A 22889-nucleotide genomic window follows, 5' to 3' on the forward strand; every position below is an offset into this window, starting at 1 on the left:
ACCGGTACGGTCAGACGCAAAGCGACTATAACCGACTACCGGTATTTGGTAAGACGGTACGGTACCGGCATCGCGAGTGTCCAGACAACTGAGTAGTTAAGCAGCATTCTCCAATTAAATTACCTTATACACGTAACAACAAATTTTCCGAATTTTCGTATTCAATTTTATATTCTCTTATCATTATTATAAATATATTACTTCTTGTTGAACTTGTAGCATGGAAAATTTATAGAACATTTTCATATTGAATATTGCTCAAGAAAATCAATAGTGAGTTTGAAACCCAGGGAACACATTTGTGCGCGTAGGATTATGCCTGACAACGTTGGTCCCAAGCAGAAGCAAACTTTCTAAAAATAAAAACGCCTGACAACGATGGGCCACGAGGCGGACCATTGTCAACCTTTTTATTTTCTTTTTATTCAATTTTTTTTTAATTTTTTTTTTTTTTTAATTTTTTTTTTTGTTTTTTTTTTCGTTTTTATTTTTATTTTTTTTTTTTTAATTTTAATTTTTTTTTTCATTTTTTTTTTCAATTATTTTTATGTTTTTTTACAACAATTTTTTTATTTTCGGTTTTTTATTTCATTTTTTATTTTTATTTTCAATTTTACGCGTGACAACGATGGGCCACCATAGATATCTGCCGCATTTACAGATTAAACTAGGGTTGAGATTCCGAAATTGTTCAGTTGTTGAAGTCATTGTTTTTTGTTTATTCTAGCATTGGCCTACAGTATTAGAAACACAGATTCGAAAATGGCTACCTATTTTGAAGCTTGCAGAAGAAAAGCTCAACAATCTCTCCATGTCGTATCCGAAAGAAAAAAATCCGCTACATGCAAGTGAAAGGACCTTAATGGAGGACTATAGACTCAATGAAAAATTAAAAATATGGATTTTCAACAAGCTTTGGTAACTCACTGATTTTATTGTCTGTTACACAAATAGTTCACAATATGTAATTTGTTTTGTGGCAATAAATCTCTCTCTCTCTCTGTAACTTCAGCATTGATTCCATTATAGCCTATCCGTCAGTCTATAGATTACGCCACTGCAATATGAACAAAATTTCAAAACGCAGGCTGCAAAGGTGAAGCAGAGAAAGCCGATAGGTTACCGCGAGGGCGAAACACGCTCTACCGTAAGCGGCGACAACTGATACGGCTGAGTGATCAGTCAGCGCCAACGACTAACATACCGTCAGTGCATTTTGTTTAACTGCGACGGTGCGTAAGATTTTGAGAGAATGCTAGTGACCGTGCGTCAAGTGATTACGAGGTCTTTGGTGAATCGCATTCAACGTGATTTCGCAATCACGATTCTGAGAGACACAGTTACGAGATCGTGAACCCGGCTTTTTACGAAGTTTATCGAAGGGCGCCCCTGGTCTAAATAATAACATCTCGACGTAACGTTTTTGCGGATATCGACACGCTCATTACGTCGTTCAAAACGTCACGTTTTGGTAGTGACTCTTTCAAATCTACAGCATATTAAACATCTTTGCTTATAATAACTTGAATACCAAAATTGCAAGATCATTGCGAACGTGTCACTCGAAAAGTATTCATCAACTTCTCTATAAAAATTGCCATAGTATGCAGAGATTGCCATAGTATGAATTTAAATCACAAATGCGAATTGACGTCATGCGTTTTCGTGTTCTGGGCATCTGTTCCTCTCGATGAAATGGGAACCTTTATTTCGAATTAACTATGCAGTTAAATATCGTTATCTTTTTTCGTAGACTTGGTTATAATGTTACATGATGGCATGAAGTCAGTTTGATGAAAGTTTGATCACACACAAATCATTTGTTATCTAGTATAGTTTTTTTTTGTCGTAAATCTGATGTTATAACTAGAAATGAAATGTTATTGTGTTTCAATCTTTTGGTAAAAATGAAAGAAATATTGAAATTAAATCATCTTACCTTCTGAGGTCAAAGCTGCTATTCTTTTCTTTTGCCTCGAGATATTTTGCAAAGTGGAAATTATTAACAAGCTTTGATAATGAAGTTGCAACTTGTGAAGAATGACTAAAATTATGATTACGGTAGTTAATTTTAGTAGGAAATGTTATTTATATGGGGATACAACTATCCGTATTGGGGGTTTCCAGCTACTTGGCTAGTGGGGTTAAGGAGCAGCCCGAGTCTGGTAGTGTTTAACATCTCACAATTTTTATTGGTGGATTTCTTATATCTTTGTTTGATATTTCACACAACCCAGACAAGGCTTCGGGCAAGCGGAAACCAAGTTTACTGTGAAGTATAGAATCGAAATATTCAACTGGGACTGGGTTTTGGCGTGGCGGGTTGTGTTGAACTGAGCATTAGGAATCACGCATCACCACAGCCCTAATTACCCTGCGTGTGTGTGTGGGTACGCAAGTTTGAATTCTGCGGAGGATAATTATGTGTGTGAGGATTGCCGGGCACATTCACCGTAGGGTGTTTCACGGCTTCATTTACTATGAAGTCCATGCATCATGAAATGATTCCATAGATTTCTTTCGTTGCCAAAGGGATGGTCACCGTCACTCCATACATAGTAAAAAATGACAGCCAGTGAACATATGTCAGATTTTTGAGATACTGGAAATCCAGGCACAAATGATTCAGGGGGTCTGTAACCGTCGGTACCGAGACCTTTTCTGGTGTAAACTGTTTGTGTCTTCGACTCGATGACTTCGCTTATACCAAAATCACCAATTTTGACAACTTTCCCGGGATAAAAATACATTATCAGGCTTGAGGTCTTTGTGCATCACAGGTTTATCATGGATGTATAAAATTCCAGCAAATAACTGTTTCGCAAAATCAAGCGCAAGTTTAGGATCAAATGGGATTTCAGCTTTCCTTCGATTTTCCACAAAACCTCTCAAGTTATCTTGGTTACATTTGGTATAGGAACACCTGGTTCAGACAATCATAGAGGGAATTATCGGTCGAATCCTGGTCGGAGTTGTGGTATTTGAGGGCCTCGTCAAATTGCAGTCGTGTAAGTTCAGTTCTAACAATCTGATAAAAATTGCTATTATTTCTCAGCTATGCCCACCACCTTTAATTAACTGAGAGAAAATAAGTAGCCGGCGATAGGTAAATTTTTGAAATATGATGTGAAATTTTTGTCTACACGCTGCAGCTCAAATTAACTTTCTGCGAACAGGGGTTAAGGTTATACAAGCCACCAAAGTACGATTCTCGGAAGACGAATCTGCTATCGAACGACCAGTGCGCGACCACCGATTTCAAGCCTCCAATAGTAAGTGGTCGATCTGATGGCCATAGGTTTGTTGGGAAGACCACCGGTACAATGGGAGGTTTGGATGATTAGTTAAATATTTAAAAAAAATGAGCTAAGTAGTCTGAACCAGTGGTTTCCAAACTTTTTGTACCAATTGAAAGTCTGAAACGAATATATTACAGACCAAATACGGAGACAAATCATAGTTTATAGTGTTTTTGAGATGGATGAGCTTGGTGTTCTTCAGCGAGTTTCTTATTTTATCTAAGATTACCCCGTTTTACTAATGGAAAGGCGATTTAGTTGTTTTGATAGTGTCAAGGCTGAAAACCACTTTTTCACCATATCAGAGGTCGGAAATGAAAGAATCCGGGGTTCTACCTTCTCAAAAACCGCCGTGTACTCTTGCCTTATACCATTTAACTCCCTAAATTCACCCCGTTTCACATTAAAATAATGGAAACAAAATTAATTTTTCAAAACTTATAATAATGATTTAGATACATCTCATTTATCCCTACAGCCTGATGACCTTCACCGAAAAATATGATATATAACGGTCTTCGGTAAAATCCATGCCCCATTCCTCATCCTACCACGTCGGGGTCGGCAAATTTAAGTCGCTCGCGGGACAAAATTTAGGGTTGCTATTCTCTTGCGGATCGCATATATTTTTTGATGTTAAAAACGGAACATCGTGCAAAAACTGCGACAATTCGTGAACTCCACTCAGTCGTCTTATTAAAAAATTATTACAATGACATTTATTGTGACGCCAAGATTGGAAGATTTTCTGAATGAGCATCACTAATCCTAGTTCTTTGCTTGTTCTTTGTAATGTTCATTTTCAAAAATAATTGTTCGCACAAATATATACTTCCAAACATCGAAGTGAATATTTTTGCATGGTTTGTGAAATTTTGATAAAGATTTTCTTCAAGAAGATACATTCTTAAAAAAAATTGAGCAGTGATGAGCCTCTCGAATAGAATATGAATTTGATTTCCTTATTGCATTGCAATAACATCAACTTTTCTGCGTGTTTTCAATTGTCTAATTATAATTAAATTGCAGGCTCGTTGTGCGAGTAGCTGTTCAATATAGTTTTTAGGATATAATAAAATTTAGTCTAAACGTGTTTCACGATAAATTCTGTTACTTGAAAAAAATGTAATTTAATCCTCGAGCGTAGATAATAAATAAGATTAATTCATCGTTGAAACCGCCGTTTGGATGTTTACCAGCAAGATGCAAAAATAAACGTAACAATGCCCCCTTTCGCATCCGCTCAGACACATTCCTCACTCAGATAGACTTTCAGGCGTGTCGTGAACATTACCTAATTTTTGCGATTTTGAATTATATTCGTTAGTTTTAAGTTGTTTTTTGGAAATTTAAATAAAATAAGTCAATGTGACACCTTGTCCTCCTAGGAGTTTCAGTTTAATTACAGTAATCAAAAATTAGTGTAGAAATAGCTGTGATAGACTGGGCTAAAATTCTTTATCGGTACTTTGAAAAAGCAGATTGTTGAATGGTATGAATCAGAATGTTAGGTCGAAACATATACTTCATTTTATAGGCACCAACACGCGAAACCACTCTTAAAATAAACATCGAATATTTAGAATGGTAAAGTATAGGGAAAATTGTCGGGGTCAAAGGTCGGGGAAAGATATATTCAGTGAAGCGTCCCGGGCCAGATCACTACAGATTTCCCGACCACTGGGATACGCAAACCACGGTACCTTACTGCAAAGACGAGTCCAGCGATCCTTCATAGCCCACGTGATTTAAATCTACAAAAGCACGCAGAGTACAGTAATCAAGTGCACGATGCGCCGACCAAAAACAGGTTTTGCGAAATCGCCTCCCTATCGCCCGCTTCGACTTTTTCGGAACAGCCCACAGCCCCCCCCCCCCCCCCCCCCAATGTATCGTTTTCGCCCACCGGGGGGCAATATCGCCCACTCTGTGAATCACTGGTCTATACAAAAGTGGCTAAACCCATCACTCTGATCAAAAATCGTTTTTTTTTTTTTTAAACTTTTATACAACTGTTTCTGACTAGTTGGAAAAAATAAACTTGACTTAGTCTGTAGAAATAAAAAAAAACATGCACAAGACAAATAAATAATGAAAAGAAAAACTAAATGTTGATACTTTTCAAGAATTCATGATCAACAACCTGCTGAATTGTTAGTCGTTGGTCTTTATCTTTGTGTGTCATTCTTGTGATCAAATCAAAGGCCAAGTGAGGGTTAGGAATCAGTAAAGCACTTTGATCCATATCTACTGTAGAATATAAGATTAGGCCTTGGTCATTCTGTTTATTAGACCATAATTTATACAAGATGTTCCCAAAAAAATTAATATCATCTTGAAAGCTGGGATTATATATGAAAGTAAATGAAAAATGATTCTCAAAACAAATTTTCACATTTTGCATGTCAAGTGAAAACAGAATATTGGTTTCCATGATCCCATAAGCAGTATTATGTTTATGCAGATGTTGTAGACCACTAACTAACTGTTTTGCATGTATGAGAGCAAGTCTAGGATCAAAAGGAATTTTGTTTTTCTTTCTCTCTTCATAATATTTCCCAGGATATAGGAACTGGTATCTTTCCGTAACAACAAAAAGTCGATCGCTTTCCAGCTTCGAAGCAATAACAGAGATTACGTTTGGATGAGGTGGAAGTTGCTGAAGAGCTTCAAGTTTGGGAAGAAATTCTTCATTCCACGAAAAAAACACCCATATTGCTAGAGGTTCTGTAATTAAATTCGGAAGTTTCCGTTGACCTTCGTAAACTGTGAAAGTCCTGCCTTCATTAACCACATTGTCTTTAAACCACAAGATGTCATCAGCGAGTTGTATGCGATCTGGAAATGTCACATTTAAAAAATTAATTTGAATTAAAAAACAATTTATAATAAACCTTGTGGGTCAAATGACAATTTTAAGCATGGTCACGGTGAGTATAAAGTTCAAAACACTTTTAGTTTGGCACAATATGTCATAATATTCAGGAAAAATTGAAGAAATACGAATGCCAAGCACTAATACCTTTAGTTTGCAATGCCACTATATTTTGAAAATTAAAGCCATGCGCTCATTGTTTTATGCTAAAAATGTAGTATCCGTATCAGGTGTTAAAATCAATCGAATGAACGAATCAAATAATTGCGGTGTATGTGCAGGCACTTTGGAACCAATACTTAATTATGAAGATGAGCTCAAACCCAACTAATTAATTGTCGGTAGACGAAATGACATAATACACTTTTTCACAGATTTGTTTTTGGTGGTGCACGAACATTTACGGTAATACGCAAATTCATTAAATAAACTTTACTGAGATTTTTTCAACTAATATTATGAAATTCCGATAACCGATAAAGCCGATAAAAAGGTTATTATGCTTCAATACAAGGAATGTTGAAGTCAACTTTTCTTACTTTTTGAGGTCAAAGCTGCCTTTCTATTCTTTTCTTTGGCTTCAAGATATTTTGCAAAGTGGAAATTATTAACAAGCTTTGATAATGAAGTTGCAACTTGTGAAGAATGACTGAAATTAGATTGATTAGTTTTTGTAGAAAAAGTTATTTGATTGTTAATACGTTTTAATAACCTATTGCTACGGTCCATCCTTGCATGGTAACAGCCATGTTACATATGCCAACGAGAATATATATTCATAACCACATGCTTAATCAAGGATAAGTGTGACCAGGATTCTCATTTTAAATTTATGTTTATTTTAGATTTGGTATTGCCTCATTTGAAAAATACTTCTGCAGTGGGAACTATTCTTGGTAAATCTATAATATATTGTTCACGAAAAATATCTGTGAGACAGCCACAATTTGTGAAACAATTACAAAACATGGCTGGCTCAATAGACAAGGGTTCTATTTGCTACCGCGAAAATAAAATATGGGTCGATTTCCTACGACCTATATATACCCTTGTTTGATAATTCGCAAGCTAGAAACCAAGTTTATTGGAATGTGTAAATAGGAACATTCGAGTAGAACGAACAAATTGCTGACTTCTCAATGCTGTATAGGGGTCATGTAACATGTAACCACTGGTCGGTCACGGCTTCCTCCACTATAAAGCCCATGCATCTGAAACAAATAAATAGTTAACTAATCCCATACCCGACATGGACTGCTAACTGAACGAGAGGCAGTGGTATGCCATATGATTAAGCCGTTTATCGACTTACCTCTCCCCCGTGATAAAAATTATAACTCAGCCTTTTTGCAAAAGCAAGTTGGAAACATTTATGGGGGAAGACTGCAAATGAGTAATAATCAAATAAAACAGCAAAATAAATACACAAACCTTTTAGTTTTCTTTTTTGTTGGCAAATCTGATTTGAAAGTTCCATTTTTAAAATGTGGAAGCAAAAGTTTGTCTTTGATGCTTGTTTGAGACTCGCCAGGTGCAGATTCTTCCTGTAGATCTCGGAATAGTAAACCTTAACACAAAGTTTTCTTTGATGAGTGTTTAATTTCCGTTAGCAATAGGGCAATATCTCTAAAACCCCTTACTATAAGAAAACGTTTCCAAACACGGGGAAAAAATATAACTAAAAGGTTGGGAACCACAGCTATAAGTTAAAATAAAATGAAAAAAAAATATAGCAAACTTCACGACGCGCAGATTAGAAATAGCAGTTAAATTACAATGTATATGTCAATGGCCCGATCCCCAGCACATCTAGTTGACCAACTATCAAAATACACATGTATTTACATTTCAATCAATTCTTTTTACCTTTTACATTCGGTGGAGCCATATATTTATGAGAAAGAACCTCGTTTATCATTGGACGTTTACGAGGAACAAACTGCAGCATCCATTCCAGTAAATCTTTTGCAACTTCTTTTTCTGGAACTAAAAGTCCATCCAGGTTCAGGTTTTTATGGTTTTTCATGAAATGATTCCATAGATCCCTTTCGTCACCAAAGGGATGTTTACCGTCACTCCATACATAGTAAACAATGACAGCCAGTGAATATATGTCAGTTTTTTGGGAAGTTGGAAATCCAAGCACAAATGATTCAGGGGGTCTGTAACCGTCAGTACCGAGGCCTTTTTTAGTGTAAACTGTTTGTGTCTTTGACTCGATGACTTCACTTATGCCAAAATCACCAATTTTGACAACTTTTTGATCCAAGGATAAAAATACATTATCGGGCTTGAGATCTTTGTGCACCACTAATTTATCATGGATGTATAAAATTCCAGCAAATAACTGTTTGGCAAAATCAAGTGCAAGTTCAGGATCGAACGGGATTTCGGCTTTCTTTCGATTTTCCACAAAACCTCTCAAGTTATCTTGGTTACATTTGTCCATTGCGATGTACATATACTTCATTGGACCTTGTTGGTATTCATCTGAATGAATCACAGAGACTACATGAGTGTGAGGGTTCAGTCGATAAAGAATTTTTGCCTCTTCCACACTTTGTTTGTTGTATTGAACAAATTTTATTGCAATCGGACGAGTTCCATAAGTTGTACTCGATATTTCTCCTTTATATACGTCACCATGGTTCGAAATTTTTCTATCTCGAAACAGCAAAATAGAATCGGAGAGTTTGATCGAGTCTGAAAAGGGAGAATAAAATAGAAAATAAAAAGATTTAATATATTCGTGATATAAAATAAATTATTGCCAAGCAGATCACTAACCAAGTAGCACCCAATAGTGATCGAAAGGTTGCTTGTTCAAAACTACACGAGGCAATTGGGAGCAAGAAATAAAAATACAAACCAACCTTCACTATCTTCAGATTCACTTTCTTTATTTTTCTCCATTTTCAGACTTTTCTCATATTTGACAATTCCAACCAAAGTAAATTAAACTAAATTAAATTTAACTACTAGGAGAAAAAAGGTTGATATGTTTGGTGAAAAGTGACTTTTGCTATACATATTTAGATGATGTTATATAATTTCATGATGGGCGCTGTTTTCTGTGTTCATGTTCCTCCCTTATCCCAGCCTTGTTCTAAGCCAGCGTTCCCCAACCTTTTTTGGTCGCGGACTATTTTCTCACCGGCGAAAACCTTTGCGGACTCAACGTGCGTTTTTTACAACCGTACTCTGTGTGAAGAAGTAATAAAACAGAATACAACAGAATTTTAACGAATTTCAAAATGGGAAAATGGATTCGCCGCAATTGCGCGTTTGTTAAAAGAGCCGACTTTTTTTAGTGTATGAATGGCCATTTCTGTCGCACAATATTCAATCCATGACAACAACGAGAATTCAAAATGTGTTTCTATTTTAATTTAATCATGTTCATGGTCACTCGCGGTTGCGTCTACTTATGACAAGATGAAAGCATTACTTCTTTGAAATGCCACGGCAATCTGCGAACATATTAATATGAGAATATATTGCCCGATTATATTTAGCTTTGATAAATATTTTTTTGCGATCTTGCGTATCTGTTATCGCCGTTAGACACCTACCAGAAAAAAAATTATTCCTCATTATTCGAGCTCGCGAGAAACACCACTCGGGTAATATCCACGCTTGTGCCGGCCGACTCGTGTTTTCATCGATGTGAGTTGTGTAATCCAATCGTTTGATTAAGCGACGCGCAAGTGACCTGTCGCGTCACCTGTTACCAAATTTTCGAATAGTAAATTGCTATTTTAATAGTTTGTATGTATTCGAATATAAGCCCAGCCCTACTCAGTAACCAGTAATTATTGACTCGATTAAACTTGAATAAACTTGGTTTTATTATGTTTGATGTAAATCCCAACGTAACTTGGCTGATGGTTAAGTTTACCAAAAACGTTTGCGACCCGCAGTGAATTTATGGCTCGATGCGGACTCATTTAAACGCCCCGCGGACTTATTTGAGACCGCGGACTCGGGTTGGGAAACACTGTTCTAAGCTATAACAAAGCGCGTAATAAGTTTGACCCGTGTTCCTTCCATCGCTAAACCTACATATTCAACTCATGTTCGCTTCTTTGTTCGTCGCAAAACACCTCATGAAGAATATTCCAATATTGCCTGTTTTAAAATTAGTTTTGAAGTAAGCTGTTAGGCTATGAGTAACAAGTGTTATCACTTATTAGTTATGCAACACAAAAGGGCACAACCATAAATTTTTTGCTTCTGGAATTCACTCTAGAGAGCAGCGATATTACACGTGTTTTTCCACAGTATGTTCCGTAACGACTGTAATTATGCGTTACGGTAGGATTTACGTACGAACGTAAGTACACAGCCCAGTATCTCAGAATAAACGGAGCGGAGAGGAGAAGTTATAGATTAAACTTTGGGCAAAACAAATCGGTAAATTTAGTGTAATTTTAGTGTGGAATCAATACCAGGATACCAAGTGATGGTAAAGTTCCAGCAACCTCGCTTTGTATCTCGGATGAAAATGGATTAGTTCGAATAATCAGATCTTAATTAAGAATAACTTTTCAATTGTTTTTCAATTTACTTTGCAAAAAGACCGTATTATGTGATGAAAACTATTGGTGTGAACAAATATTGTTTAGGTGTTTTGCAACAAGTTTTATAGGTCGCAAAAAGTGCACCAATTCTACTCAGAGTACTATAACTATTCTAGTTTTATAGACTTGAGATTCGAAACACAATTATTAAAACGAATGCAAAACATAAGTCTCACGATTTAGAAAGAATACATAGGATCAGATAAGCGGCGCTCTTGCATAACAATGCTGATTCAACAGAGGTCGCAGGTTTTTTATTGTACCGCATTTTCAGATTTCTCTCAAATTTTATAACTCTACAGTTTGGCCAGTTCAAACCGGAATATTTCAAAACAAAAGTTGAAATTTTACTAGCCGTCTAAAAAAGGAGAAGCGATATGAAAGGTTCAAAACTGACAGGTTTAGATGGGGGTTATATAAACTCAAAGTTTAAAATGTGCTTGATTCATTGAGTTCCTGTTCTCGCTGCCTTTTCTCAGCCATGTTCGCTGATATAAATTGTGTTAGAAAACAAATTGGACCATCACATTGCTAAATCCACATATTTACTCCTCTGACTTCTTGTCTAATGCCATATTTCATGGAAATTATGTGGAATATATGTAATTTTAATATATAGTTGCACGTCTTAGTTAGATTAATAAAAAGTTAACTCGTGTCTGTCTTCCTAGTTGCTGATCGGGGAATAAGTCTAAAAAACTCATGGAAAATATTCATAATTTTCCATGCTCTTAGGCTTTAAAAACTTAGCTTACAAATTTTAATTTTAATCGATACACGTGATGGTAAACATTGCTTTGTATATCGGGGAAAATGAGTATAGTCTGAATAATCGGCTATTCGGAGGTTTGTGTAACAAGAAGGCGGGCACCGTAACGTACTAAGTGTACCAGGTTAGTGCATACTTTTATTTCAATTTTTCTTATTTTTGTTCTATTACGAGTTCGGGGACTAGCCAAGTGCCTCCTGTAGTATTTGTACCTGAAGTTATGGCCTAGCTAGCCTTAATACGTTGCACTGTCCGCCATCTTGGTCCACATACTTCTGGAGTATCGAAGAGTCATTGTTTTTCAATTTTCTTTGCGAAACGACCGTGTAATGGGAAGAAAATTATTGGTGTGAACATAAATCGTTTTAGTGTTTCGCAATCAATTTTATAGGTTGAAAAGAGTGCACCATTTTCATACAAAGTACTATTTCTATTCTACTTTTATGGACATTAAATTAGTGCAAAACATAAATCTCAATCTCACGATTCCAAGAGAATACATATGATCAAAGTAGCGACGCGCCTGCATAACAATGCTGATTTAACAGGGGTCGCGGGTTCTTTAGTTTTCTTCATTTTCAGATTTCTCTCAAATTTATCAAAACAAAAGTTGAAATTTCAATACATGTCTTTAAAAAGTAGGAACGATATGAAAGGTTGAACCAGAATTTTGCTCTACAGGTATATATATAAATTCATAATTCATAATGTTATCAATTCATTGAGTTCCTCTTCCTGCTCCTTTACGTCGGCATTGCCAAGCTATAACAAAGCGCTTAGTAAATTTGTCCTTGCTACTTCCATCGCTAAACCTACATATTCCACTCATGTCTGCTACTTTGTTCACAGCAAAAGTCTAAAACACCTCATGAAGAATATTTCCAATATTGCCTGATTTGAAATAAATTTTAAAATAATAACTTAGACTCTGGAAAACTTAGCTTACAAAATTTTATTACTTATAAACCAGGGGTGTGGGCACACCGCGGCTCGCCAGACTTTTTGTGCGGCTCTTCTCACTAACATAAATTATTATCCAAATTTTAACTAAGAGAAAAACTTTAACGTAAACTCTTTCAATTTAATAAAAGTCGTAAAGAAGTTTTCGTCAATAATTAGGACAAATTATGTTTTAGTACGAAAATCGCTGTAGCGTTGAATTTAAGTCAGTCGAGTCAGCAAATCTTTCGTCACAATGGTCAATGTTTATTGATGCGTCGGCGATATTGCAGCTTGATTGCGGTTAGTTAGTCTAAGCTAAGTTACTGTGCGATGTGTCCAAAATTTAAAAAAAAAAAAAAGTACGAAGATGAAAACATAGTTGCCTTGTTTATCTATTTATTGGTATTAGATTCTTGTGTGAATTTCTTTTCTGTTCATAGTATTTCGATAATATTAATAAATTCACAAATTCTGCGGCTCTTTTAAAGTTCTGACTTGCAGCATGCGGCTCTTATACTAAAAAATTGTGCCCACCCCTGTTATAAACTATACCGCATGAGAGGTAAATACCGACTGTAATTATGTGTTACGGTTGGATTTACGTATGAACTAAAATACTTAGACCAGTATCTCAGAATAAACATCAGCGAAGAGGAGAAGTTATAGATTAAACTTTCTGGCAAAACAAATTGGTAAATTCACTGTGATTTTAGTGTGATATAGTTACCAGAATACCAAGTGATGGTAAAGTACCAGCAACATTGCTTTGTATGTCGAATGAAAATGAATTAGTCTAAATAATCATATTCCTAATTGAGGAAATTTTGAAATATCTCAATCATTCAATTTACCTCAAAACAACAAGACCGAATTATGTGGTGAGGTTTCAAACAGGCGTGTACAGACATTGTATCAGTGCTTCGTACCGATCGTTTGTTGAGCGCTTATGAGGTAATGATTCAAATAAAAAGTAACCTTGCGTTTTGTTTGTCTTGGTTGTTGATTTGATAGAATATGTAGAACTCTTTATGATTCTTTATGGAAGACATGTGAGGCTATACTACAGCCCTCGCTATTTTTTAATTTACACGCTCACGCCCACTTGTCTATTGCTTGGCTGTAAGAAGACTTGAAATAAATGTGGTTCTACATTTCACCGATGGCTACAGTCGAAGCGTTGCTATAGGTGTATTGTACTATTTCTTATGTTTATATTAAATAAATAGGCCTATATCTGCTTTTCCACATCTTTATTCGGAGAAAAATGTTGATACCCCGTTTGCAAAACTGTTTTATTATTCGTGATTCATCTCCAAGATCCCGCTACTTTTAAAAAAAAATTAGTAAAGCTAAATGATATCGCCATTATTAGAGTGGTTCATTACCAACTTAGCTCAGGGTGAAACTTAGCAGTTGAAATTAAATATACAAGATAGGTCGACTATTTCCATCTCTTCGCCAAATATATCTAGTTGAACAGGGAAAACTAAAGCGTAAAAAATACGTGTTGTAAATATAGATTTCATTAACTCACAAATTCAAAAAATATTCCCACACTGGGGGGGGGGGGGGGGGATACCGCATGGAGGGTACGGGTGAAACAAGTTTTAGGGGTTGCAAAGAGTGAAACAATTTAACACAAAGTACCGTATATATTCTACTTTTTTATACTTTAGATTTGAAACACCAAGCACGTATAAATGTATATATACGTCTCTCTGTTAGTGTTTTTATACTACTAAATCTCCTTATTATTTTCGTTGCATATATATATATATATATATATCAATGTGTAAATACCCTATACGCACTCTATTATTGGCTTTTATACTACTAAGTCTTCCTAATAACGTCGTTGCGTACATATATAAATATATATATACTTCCCACTATTAATGGCTTTTATACTACAAAGTCTCCCTAATAAGTTTGCTGCATATATATATTTATATATGTATATATGAGTTCCCTTATTACTAGTTTTTATAATACTAAGTCTCCCTAATAAGTTTGTTGCATACATTTATAAATGTATATATGCGTCCCCTTATCACTGGTTTTATACTACCAAGTCTTCCTAATAAGTTTGTTGCATACATATATAAATGTATACATACGTCCCCCTATTACTGGCTTTTGTACTACCAAGTCTCCCTAATAAGTTTGTTGCATACATATATATATGTATATATGAGTCCCCTTATTACTAGTTTTTATAATACTAAGTCTCCCTAATGAGTTTGTTGCATACATATATAAATGTATACATACGTCCCCCTATTACTGGCTTTTGTACTACCAAGTCTCCCTAATAAGTTTGTTGCATACATTCATAAATGTATATATGCGTCCCCTTATCACTGGTTTTATACTACCAAGTCTTCCTAATAAGTTTGTTGCATACATATATAAATGTATACATACGTCCCCCTATTACTGGCTTTTGTACTACCAAGTCTCCCTAATAAGTTTGTTGCATACATATATATATGTATATATGAGTCCCCTTATTACTAGTTTTCATAATACTAAGTCTCCCTAATAAGTTTGTTGCATACATTTATAAATGTATACATAAGTCCCCCTATTACTGACTTTTGTACTACCAAGTCTCCCTAATAAGTTTGTTGCATACATATATATATGTATATATGCGTCCCCTTATCACTGGTTTTTATACTACCGAGTCTTCATAATAAGTTTGTTGCATACATATATATATGTATATATGAGTCCCCTTATTACTAGTTTTTATAATACTAAGTCTCCCTAATAAATTTGTTGCATACATTTATAAATGTATATATACGTCCCGTTATTACTGTTTTTTAGACTATCAAGTCTCCCTACTAAGTTTGTTGCATACATATATAAATGTATACATACGCCCCTATTACTGGTTTTTATATTACTAAGTCTCCCTAATAACGTCGTTGCATACATATATAAATGCATATATGCATCCCTTTATTACTGATTTTTATACTACTATGTCTCCCTAATAACGTCGTTGCATACATATATAAATGCATATATGCATCCCTTTATTACTGATTTTTATACTACTATGTCTCCCTAATAACGTCGTTGCATGCATATGTAAATGTATATTTACGTCCCTCTATAACTGGTTTTTATACTACTATGTCTCCCTAATAACGTCGTTGCATACATATATAAATGCATATATACGCCCCCCTATTACTTGTTTTTATACTACTTGGAAATATAAAAAAAAAACATGCACAAGACAAATAAATAATGAAAAGAAAAACTAAATGTTGATACTTTTCCAGAATTCATGATCAATAACCTGCTGAATTGTTAGTCGTTGGTCTTCATCATCGTGTGTCATTCTTGTGAGCAAATCACCAGCCAAGTGAAGGTTAGGAATAAGTAGAGTACTGGGATTAAAAGCAAGCGAAAAGGAATATTGAAAAACACGAATTTCCTGTTGATTGGACCATAATTTATACAAGTTATACCCTAAGGTAATAATATCACTTATACTGAGATTATATCCATAGGAGTAATATGGTATAAAATAGTTCTGAAAACTAAATTTCACATTTTGCATGTCATGTGAAAAAAGAATACTCCCCTCCATTTCCCCATGATCAATATTATATTTATGAAGATGTTGTAGACCACTAACTAATTGTTTTGCATGTACGAGAGCAAGTCTAGGATCAAAAGGAATATTGTTTTTTTCCCTCTCTTTGTAATATTCATGAAGAGTCTGGAACTGGCATCTTTCAGTAGCAATAAAATGTTGACTTGTTCCATTCACACGACCACTAGTCATAACAGAGATTAGGTTTGGATGAGGTGGAAGTTGCTGAAGAGCTTCTAGTTTGTAAAGAAAGTCTGCATCCCACGAAGAAAACACCCATATTGCTAAAGGTTCTGTCTCTGAATTCGGAAGTTTCCGTTGACCTTCGTAAACTGTGAAATCCGAAAATTCATAAACCACATTGTCTTTATACCACAAGATATCATCAGTGAGATGTATGCGATCTAAAATGTCATATTTTTAGAAGAAAATTAAACACAAAACTTGATCTGAAGGAGAAAATAGTTAAGTGATTTACAAAATAAATATTACTGTAGTTTAAATCTGGACTTTTCAAACTAGGGGTCAACGTGAGAGCGCAAAATTGGGGTCGTGGCAAAACTTTTCCGACACTACCTCATGTTAAAACCAAAATATTGATCAAAGATGAAACCAGTACGAAGACCAAGATAAGATATTTTGTGCAAGAATCCGTCTCTTAAAGGTATTGTCAATTTTAGTACTTTTAAAATATTTTCTGTATTATTTAATTTTGCTTTTTTTTATTTTAGTTACTGCGAGTCGAGAAAAAATTTGCCAATGCCAAGTCGCAGTTAACTGGCGTTATATTTTTGCACAGACTTGGTTTTGATGGTACATGATGGCAGAATTATTTATTCAAAAAAATTTTGAGCAAACATAACATCATTTCTTATCCAAGATAGTTTTTTTGTGGTAAATCGGATACAAAACACCCGGAAATTAAATGTTAAGTAAAAATACAAGCATTGTTAAAATAAACTTATCTTACCTACGGAGGTCGAAGCTGCCTTCCTATTCTTTGCTTGTTCTTTAAGATATTTTACAAAGTGGAAATTATTAACGAGCTTTGATAATGAAGTTGCAACTTGTGAAGAATGACTGAAATTATGATTGGCTAGTTTTAGTTGAAAAAATTATTTGACTACCACAGCCAATAATAATATTCTATTCATCTATTGCTAAGGTTAATTCCTGCATGATATTAGTCATGTTAAACACACCAATAAAAAACATTTATAGCCTCCTGCTCAATCTAGGACAGGAAAATTATGTTATTTTGCAGTTTGTTTTAGATTAACAGTCGCCTTAGTCAATAAAAATACTCCTGGGAATTAATCTTGGTAATTTTAAAATAAAATATATTGTCCACAAAAAATATTTGTAAGATATAATAAATCAATATACAGGCTAAGTATACAAACATTTTAGTTTTCTTTCTTGTTGACAAATCTGATTTAAAAGTTCCATTCTCAAAATGTGGAAGCAAAAGTTTATCATGGCTGCTCGTTAGAGAGCTGCCAGGTGTAGATTCTTCCTGTAGATCTCGGAATAGTAAACCTGAACAGAGAGTTTTCTTTGATAAGTGTTAACTTTCAGTTAGCAATCACAATATCTCAAATAATATTTTTTCCTACCTTTTACATTTGTTGGAGCCATATATTTATGAGAGAGAACCTCGTTTATTATTGGACGTTTACGAGGAACAAACTGCAGCATCCATTCCAGTAAATCTTTTGCAACTTCTTTATCTGGAACTAAAAGTCCGTCCAGGTTCAGGTTTTTATGGTTTTTCATGAAATGATTCCATAGATCCCTTTCGTCACCAAAGGGATGTTTACCGTCACTCCATACATAGTAAACAATGACAGCCAGTGAATATATGTCAGTTTTTTGTGAAGTTGGAAATCCAGGCACAAATGATTCAGGGGGTCTGTAACCGTCAGTACCGAGACCTTTTCTGGTGTAAACTGTTTGAGTCTTTGACTCGATGACTTCACTTATGCCAAAATCACCAATTTTGACAACTTTTTGATCCAGGGATAAAAACACATTATCAGGCTTAAGATCTTTGTGCACCACAAGTTTATCATGAATGTATAAAATTCCAGCAACTAACTGTTTTGCAAAATCAAGTGCAAGTTCAGGATCGAATGGGATTTCGGTTTTCTTTCGATTTTCAACAAAACCTCTCAAGTTGTCTTGGTTACATTTGTCCATTGCAATGTACATATATTTCATTGGACCTTGTTGGTATTCATCTGAATGAATCACAGAGACTACATGAGTGCTAGGGTTCAGTCGGTAAAGAATTTTTGCCTCTTCCACACTTTGTTTGTTGTATTGAACTAATTTTATCGCAATCGGACGAGTTCCATAAATTGCACTCGATATTTCTCCTTCATATACATCGCCATGGTTCGAAATTTTTTTATCTTGAAACAGCAAAATAGAATCGGAAAGTTTGATCGAATCTGAAAAAACAAAATTTGATAAGGTTTACAGATTTCCACCCAACAGACCATTTGACCACAATGTGGCATTAAAGAGTTTAAGACTGTGATATTTAAGTTATGAGTTTAAAGTATTAATATACAAATAGGAGAAAATGATTGTTTAATTTCTTTTAACATCAAATTAAAGCATAGTTATATCAAATTAGACTTGCAATATTATTTTTATATTCATAGGTTCATCAAAAATAAATATAAACTAAGTACGCCACTATCACCTCTATCATCAGTTTGTAAGATCTTAATAAAGTTATAACTCGTTCCTCACCAGACATAGTAGGTCTTACCTGTATTCGTTAAGTTGGTTTCCGTACATCTGATCTTAGCTGGTGGTTCATCACCACTTTCCTCGATTGCATGCTTTGTTGTTCCACCAAGGCTTTCCATAACAGTTCACATGTGTGGCTTCGTTACCGCACAAGTTATAGAAATTTTAAATGCGTTGAACCAATACCCTTAACAGTATTTTTTTTTGTTTTTCTTTATACCCAATGAGATATATTACGATCGAAATGAAAGTTAATGTTAGCATGAAATAGCAATGCTTAATACATGCATTTTCAAAGAAACTTCACTGTATTTCATTCCTTGTGCAAATATTTTCGATTAAAGCAAAATCTTATGTCCTCAATTGCTCCTGACACCCACGACTGCTTGTCTAATGCCATATTCTGTGCAAAACGTGTGGAATTTATGTAGTTTGGTTATACACGTCTTAGTTTGGTTTATCAAAAGGTCATAAACTCGTGCCTGCCTCCTTACGTTGCACCTAAATACACACTAAGTACCTTCTAGCGCTTGACTAAACAGTAGCGAAGAGAATGAATTGCTCAAACTTTTGGACAAAACAAGATGGTGAATTTACTGTGATTGTAGTGTGATATCGACACTAGAATACCAAGTAATGGTGAAGTTCCGAAGATGAAAATGAATATGGTCTGAATGATCATATCCTAATTAAGAATAACTTTTTAATTGTTTTTCAATTTACTTTACAAAAAGACCTTATTATGTGATGAAAATTATTGGGGTGAACAAACATCGTTTAAGTGTTTCGCAAATATTTTATAGGTCGCACAGAATGTACCAATTTCACACAAAGTACTATAATTATTCTACTTGTCTAGACTTAAGAATCTAAACACAAACATTAAAACTAGTGAAAAAAATAAACCCAACGATTTCAAAAAATAGATTGGATTATGTAACGGCGCGCTTGCATAACAATGCTGACTTAACAGGAGTCGCGGGTTGTTTACTTCGCTCCATTTTCAGATTTCACTCAAATTTGTTAATTCTACAGCTTGTTCAGTTCAAACCAAGTTAAATGGAAAACAAACTACTTGAAGAAGAAATTCAAAACAAGAGTCAAAACTGACTTATGCTGTACAGGTTTAGGTAAGGATTTTATAAATTCACAATTCCTAATGTGCTCGATTCATTACGTTTCTGGTTTCGCTCGCTTTTCTTGTCCTTGTTCTAAATCTGAGCTATAATAAAGCGCGTAATAAATTGGTCAGTGCCCCTTCTATCGCTAAACCTGCATATTCTACTCATGTCTAATTCTCTGTTCAGAGCAAAAGTCGAAAACACCTCATTGAGGATATTATGAAATTGCTTAAGCATTCAATTTACCTGAAAACAACATGACCGTATTATGTGGTAGAAATTACTGGCGTGTACAGGCAACGTATCAGTGGTTTGTACCGAGTGTTTGTTGAGCTCCAATGAGGTAATAATGCAAATAAAAAATAACCTCGCGTTTGTTTGTCTTGGGTGTTGTTTTGAGCAAATACGTGGAACGCTTTATTACTATTTATGGGAGACGTGTAAGCCCTCGCTATTTTCGAATTTACGATCCCATCTATTTGTCATTTGCCATGCTGTGAGAAGACATGAAATAAATGTGGTTCTACATTTCAACTATAGCTACAGTCGAAGCATTGTTATAAGTGTATTATTGTACTCTTTCTCGTGTTTATATAATCCTTTTTCAGGCCAATATCTGCTTTTTCTCATCCTTATTGGGAGCAAAATGTGGAACCCCCCTTGTAAAACTGTTTTGTATTCTTGGTTCATCCCCACGAGCTGCCATTTATGGAGAAATTTAGTACAGCTATCTGATATCGCCATTATTTAATTCGTTCATTACTAACTTAGGTGAAACTTAGCAGTTCAAATTTAATATACAAGATCGGTTAAACATTCCCATCTTTTCGCCAAATATATCTAATTGAACAGAAAAGCTGTAAGTGCTATGAATATGTGTTGTGAATAAAAATTTCTTTAGTTTTAACCAACGAAATCAAATAAATATTTCCACAAAATCAATCTTTTGCCTTGCGATGCTTCCGTCTAAGTCCGACAAAAAAATAAAATTTTTCTGCTTGTTATTCACCTTAATTCAAGCTATACCGAGATCAAGCGACGAGAAATATTGCGGGCGTATATGAAATCCCCCGAAATCTGTCACTGAATCTTTTACGCTGATATTACCAGGCTAGTATACAACATTACCCAGTGTCTAACTTAGGAAGAACTTTTTGTTTTATTTTACACAAAATAGATTTTTGTTAATTTGATAATTCATTAAATACAATAATACATGCTTAGTTCATCCACGACTCGAACTTATTTAAATTCCTAATGCACGGATCGGATTCGAATCACTGCAACCTAAAATAACTAAGTTTTTGAGTCGCTTGTAATCTCAACGCACGAACAATCTGTTATAACAACGGAATTTTTATTTTTTGCCATTATTTTGAACCATCGAAGACAATGTCTCTTGCATTCATTTGAACACTTGGGGGCGTATCAGACCGGCTATTTCCACACCACTACGCAAAATGAAGATGGTTGGAATATCTGTATCGCCATATCCTGGAATTTGAGCAGACATTATATGACTGAGGAACTAATTAAGCAATATCTCTCATGTTTAGGTGTTTCTACGTTTTATCATATTTTGTTGAAACGTAGGTTTTTTGATGATGAAAACGAGCGTTTCATTGTCTACATTGCCACATAGCGTTGTCAGTAAAAATTTTACCACGCTGTGGCTTTTGTCCAATCCTATATATAGTTAAGGTCTTGCCTTATTTGTTATTTTTCAAAAGTCTGACACAAATATTAGTTTGAAACAAATTCCCAAACTTTCAGACTTTCTCAAAGAATTATAGTTCCCAAATATTCTGGCATACTTTCAACGGATGTCAGTCCCTAATTCTTTTGGCATGCTTTAGCATTTTCTAGTGCTCAAGTCGGAATCTTCTTAGGATGTCAATTTCACGTATGCTCATTATATACTGTCAACGTTAATCACTGTTGGATTTATTCATAACTGTTAGAATTAAAATCACGGGTGTCGCTGCTCGATAACCAGTAATGTTGTACCACGTCTCCCTTCACTCTGAATTAATATTTTTCTTCTTTTTATGTATTGTTTATTCGTGAAGTGTACTTTAGTATGGTGGAAAAATAAATTACTGTTTGATTGCTTGCCACTGCACCCCTGATTACCCTGCGTGGATTCGCAGGTTCGAGTCCTGTGGGCGATAATTATGCGCGAGAGCTTCCTCCACCGTAAAGTTCATGCATCTGAAACAAATAATAAGTGGCTAACCAATCCCATACTCAACATGGACTGATACCCGGAGCAGAGTCCGTGGTTCACCATGTGAATATTCGATCTCAACGACTTTCCTGTCCCCCAGGATGAATATGTAAATCCTATCCGGCGCTACAGTTGTTACCAAGAATGTGGAAACTTGAGTCGAAAATCACTGATTGAAGTTGGAGATCAAAATTTGCAACGCCTTATCATTTAAGATAAAGTTTTAGTGAAAATGTAAAACCGACAATAAATTAATACCATATTTTCAATAGAAGCGTCTTCCTCGACACAGAATAAATTGGTAATATCCCATCCTATCCTGAATGATGCATGCTAACCAACATTTTCAACCGAAACTAAATAAACGAAACGTCAATGCTTGTGACGAGTTCATGTGTCGAAATAACACTTTTCATCTTTAAACCAAAACGTTTTTTTATCGAAATGAATGATGGTAATTTTCCAACAGTAGATATCGCTGAAGAGTATGATTAGTTTAAAGTGCACAGAGGTGGGTTCGAATTCCTATTAGGACACAAGTCAGTCTACTGTTAAATCAATAATGTAACTGTTATAAAGCAAGAAGAATAGGTAAATATAGTAAGAATCGAGCAAAACAGTCAGGGTGAGGAGCAAAGAAACAGCGAGTAGTAATAAGTGAGTCCGTGGGCGAAAAGCAGGCGAGGATCGCAAGAATCGAGCA

At 35.0% G+C, this 22889-nt stretch overlaps 1 protein-coding gene across 1 annotated transcript; it reads right to left on the bottom strand.

The window, feature by feature from the left end:
* Window positions 1–15703: 15703 nt before the first annotated feature.
* LOC144427237 (uncharacterized) lies at window positions 15704–22256 on the bottom strand. The gene is made up of 5 exons (XM_078116110.1): window positions 18858–22256; window positions 17695–18531; window positions 17482–17617; window positions 17049–17158; window positions 15704–16482 (listed from the first exon to the last, which is right to left on the bottom strand). Exons 1-5 carry the CDS (start codon window positions 18955–18957, stop codon window positions 15740–15742), a joined length of 1926 nt encoding a protein of 641 aa, XP_077972236.1. The 5' UTR covers window positions 18958–22256; the 3' UTR covers window positions 15704–15739.
* Window positions 22257–22889: the final 633 nt, after the last annotated feature.

Source organism: Styela clava, chromosome 9 (genome assembly GCF_964204865.1).
Source record: "Styela clava chromosome 9, kaStyClav1.hap1.2, whole genome shotgun sequence".
Lineage (NCBI taxonomy): Eukaryota > Metazoa > Chordata > Ascidiacea > Stolidobranchia > Styelidae > Styela > Styela clava.

Coding starts and splice junctions, on each gene's coding strand:
- LOC144427237 (XM_078116110.1), bottom strand. CDS start 18,957: ATGGAAAGCCTTGGTGGAACAACAAAGCATGCAATCGAGGAAAGTGGT. Junction 17,618..17,694: donor GGCTCCAACAAATGTAAAAG/GTAGGAAAAAAT, acceptor CTCTCTGTTCAG/GTTTACTATTCCGAGATCTA. Junction 17,159..17,481: donor ACAAGAAAGAAAACTAAAAT/GTTTGTATACTT, acceptor TCATAATTTCAG/TCATTCTTCACAAGTTGCAA.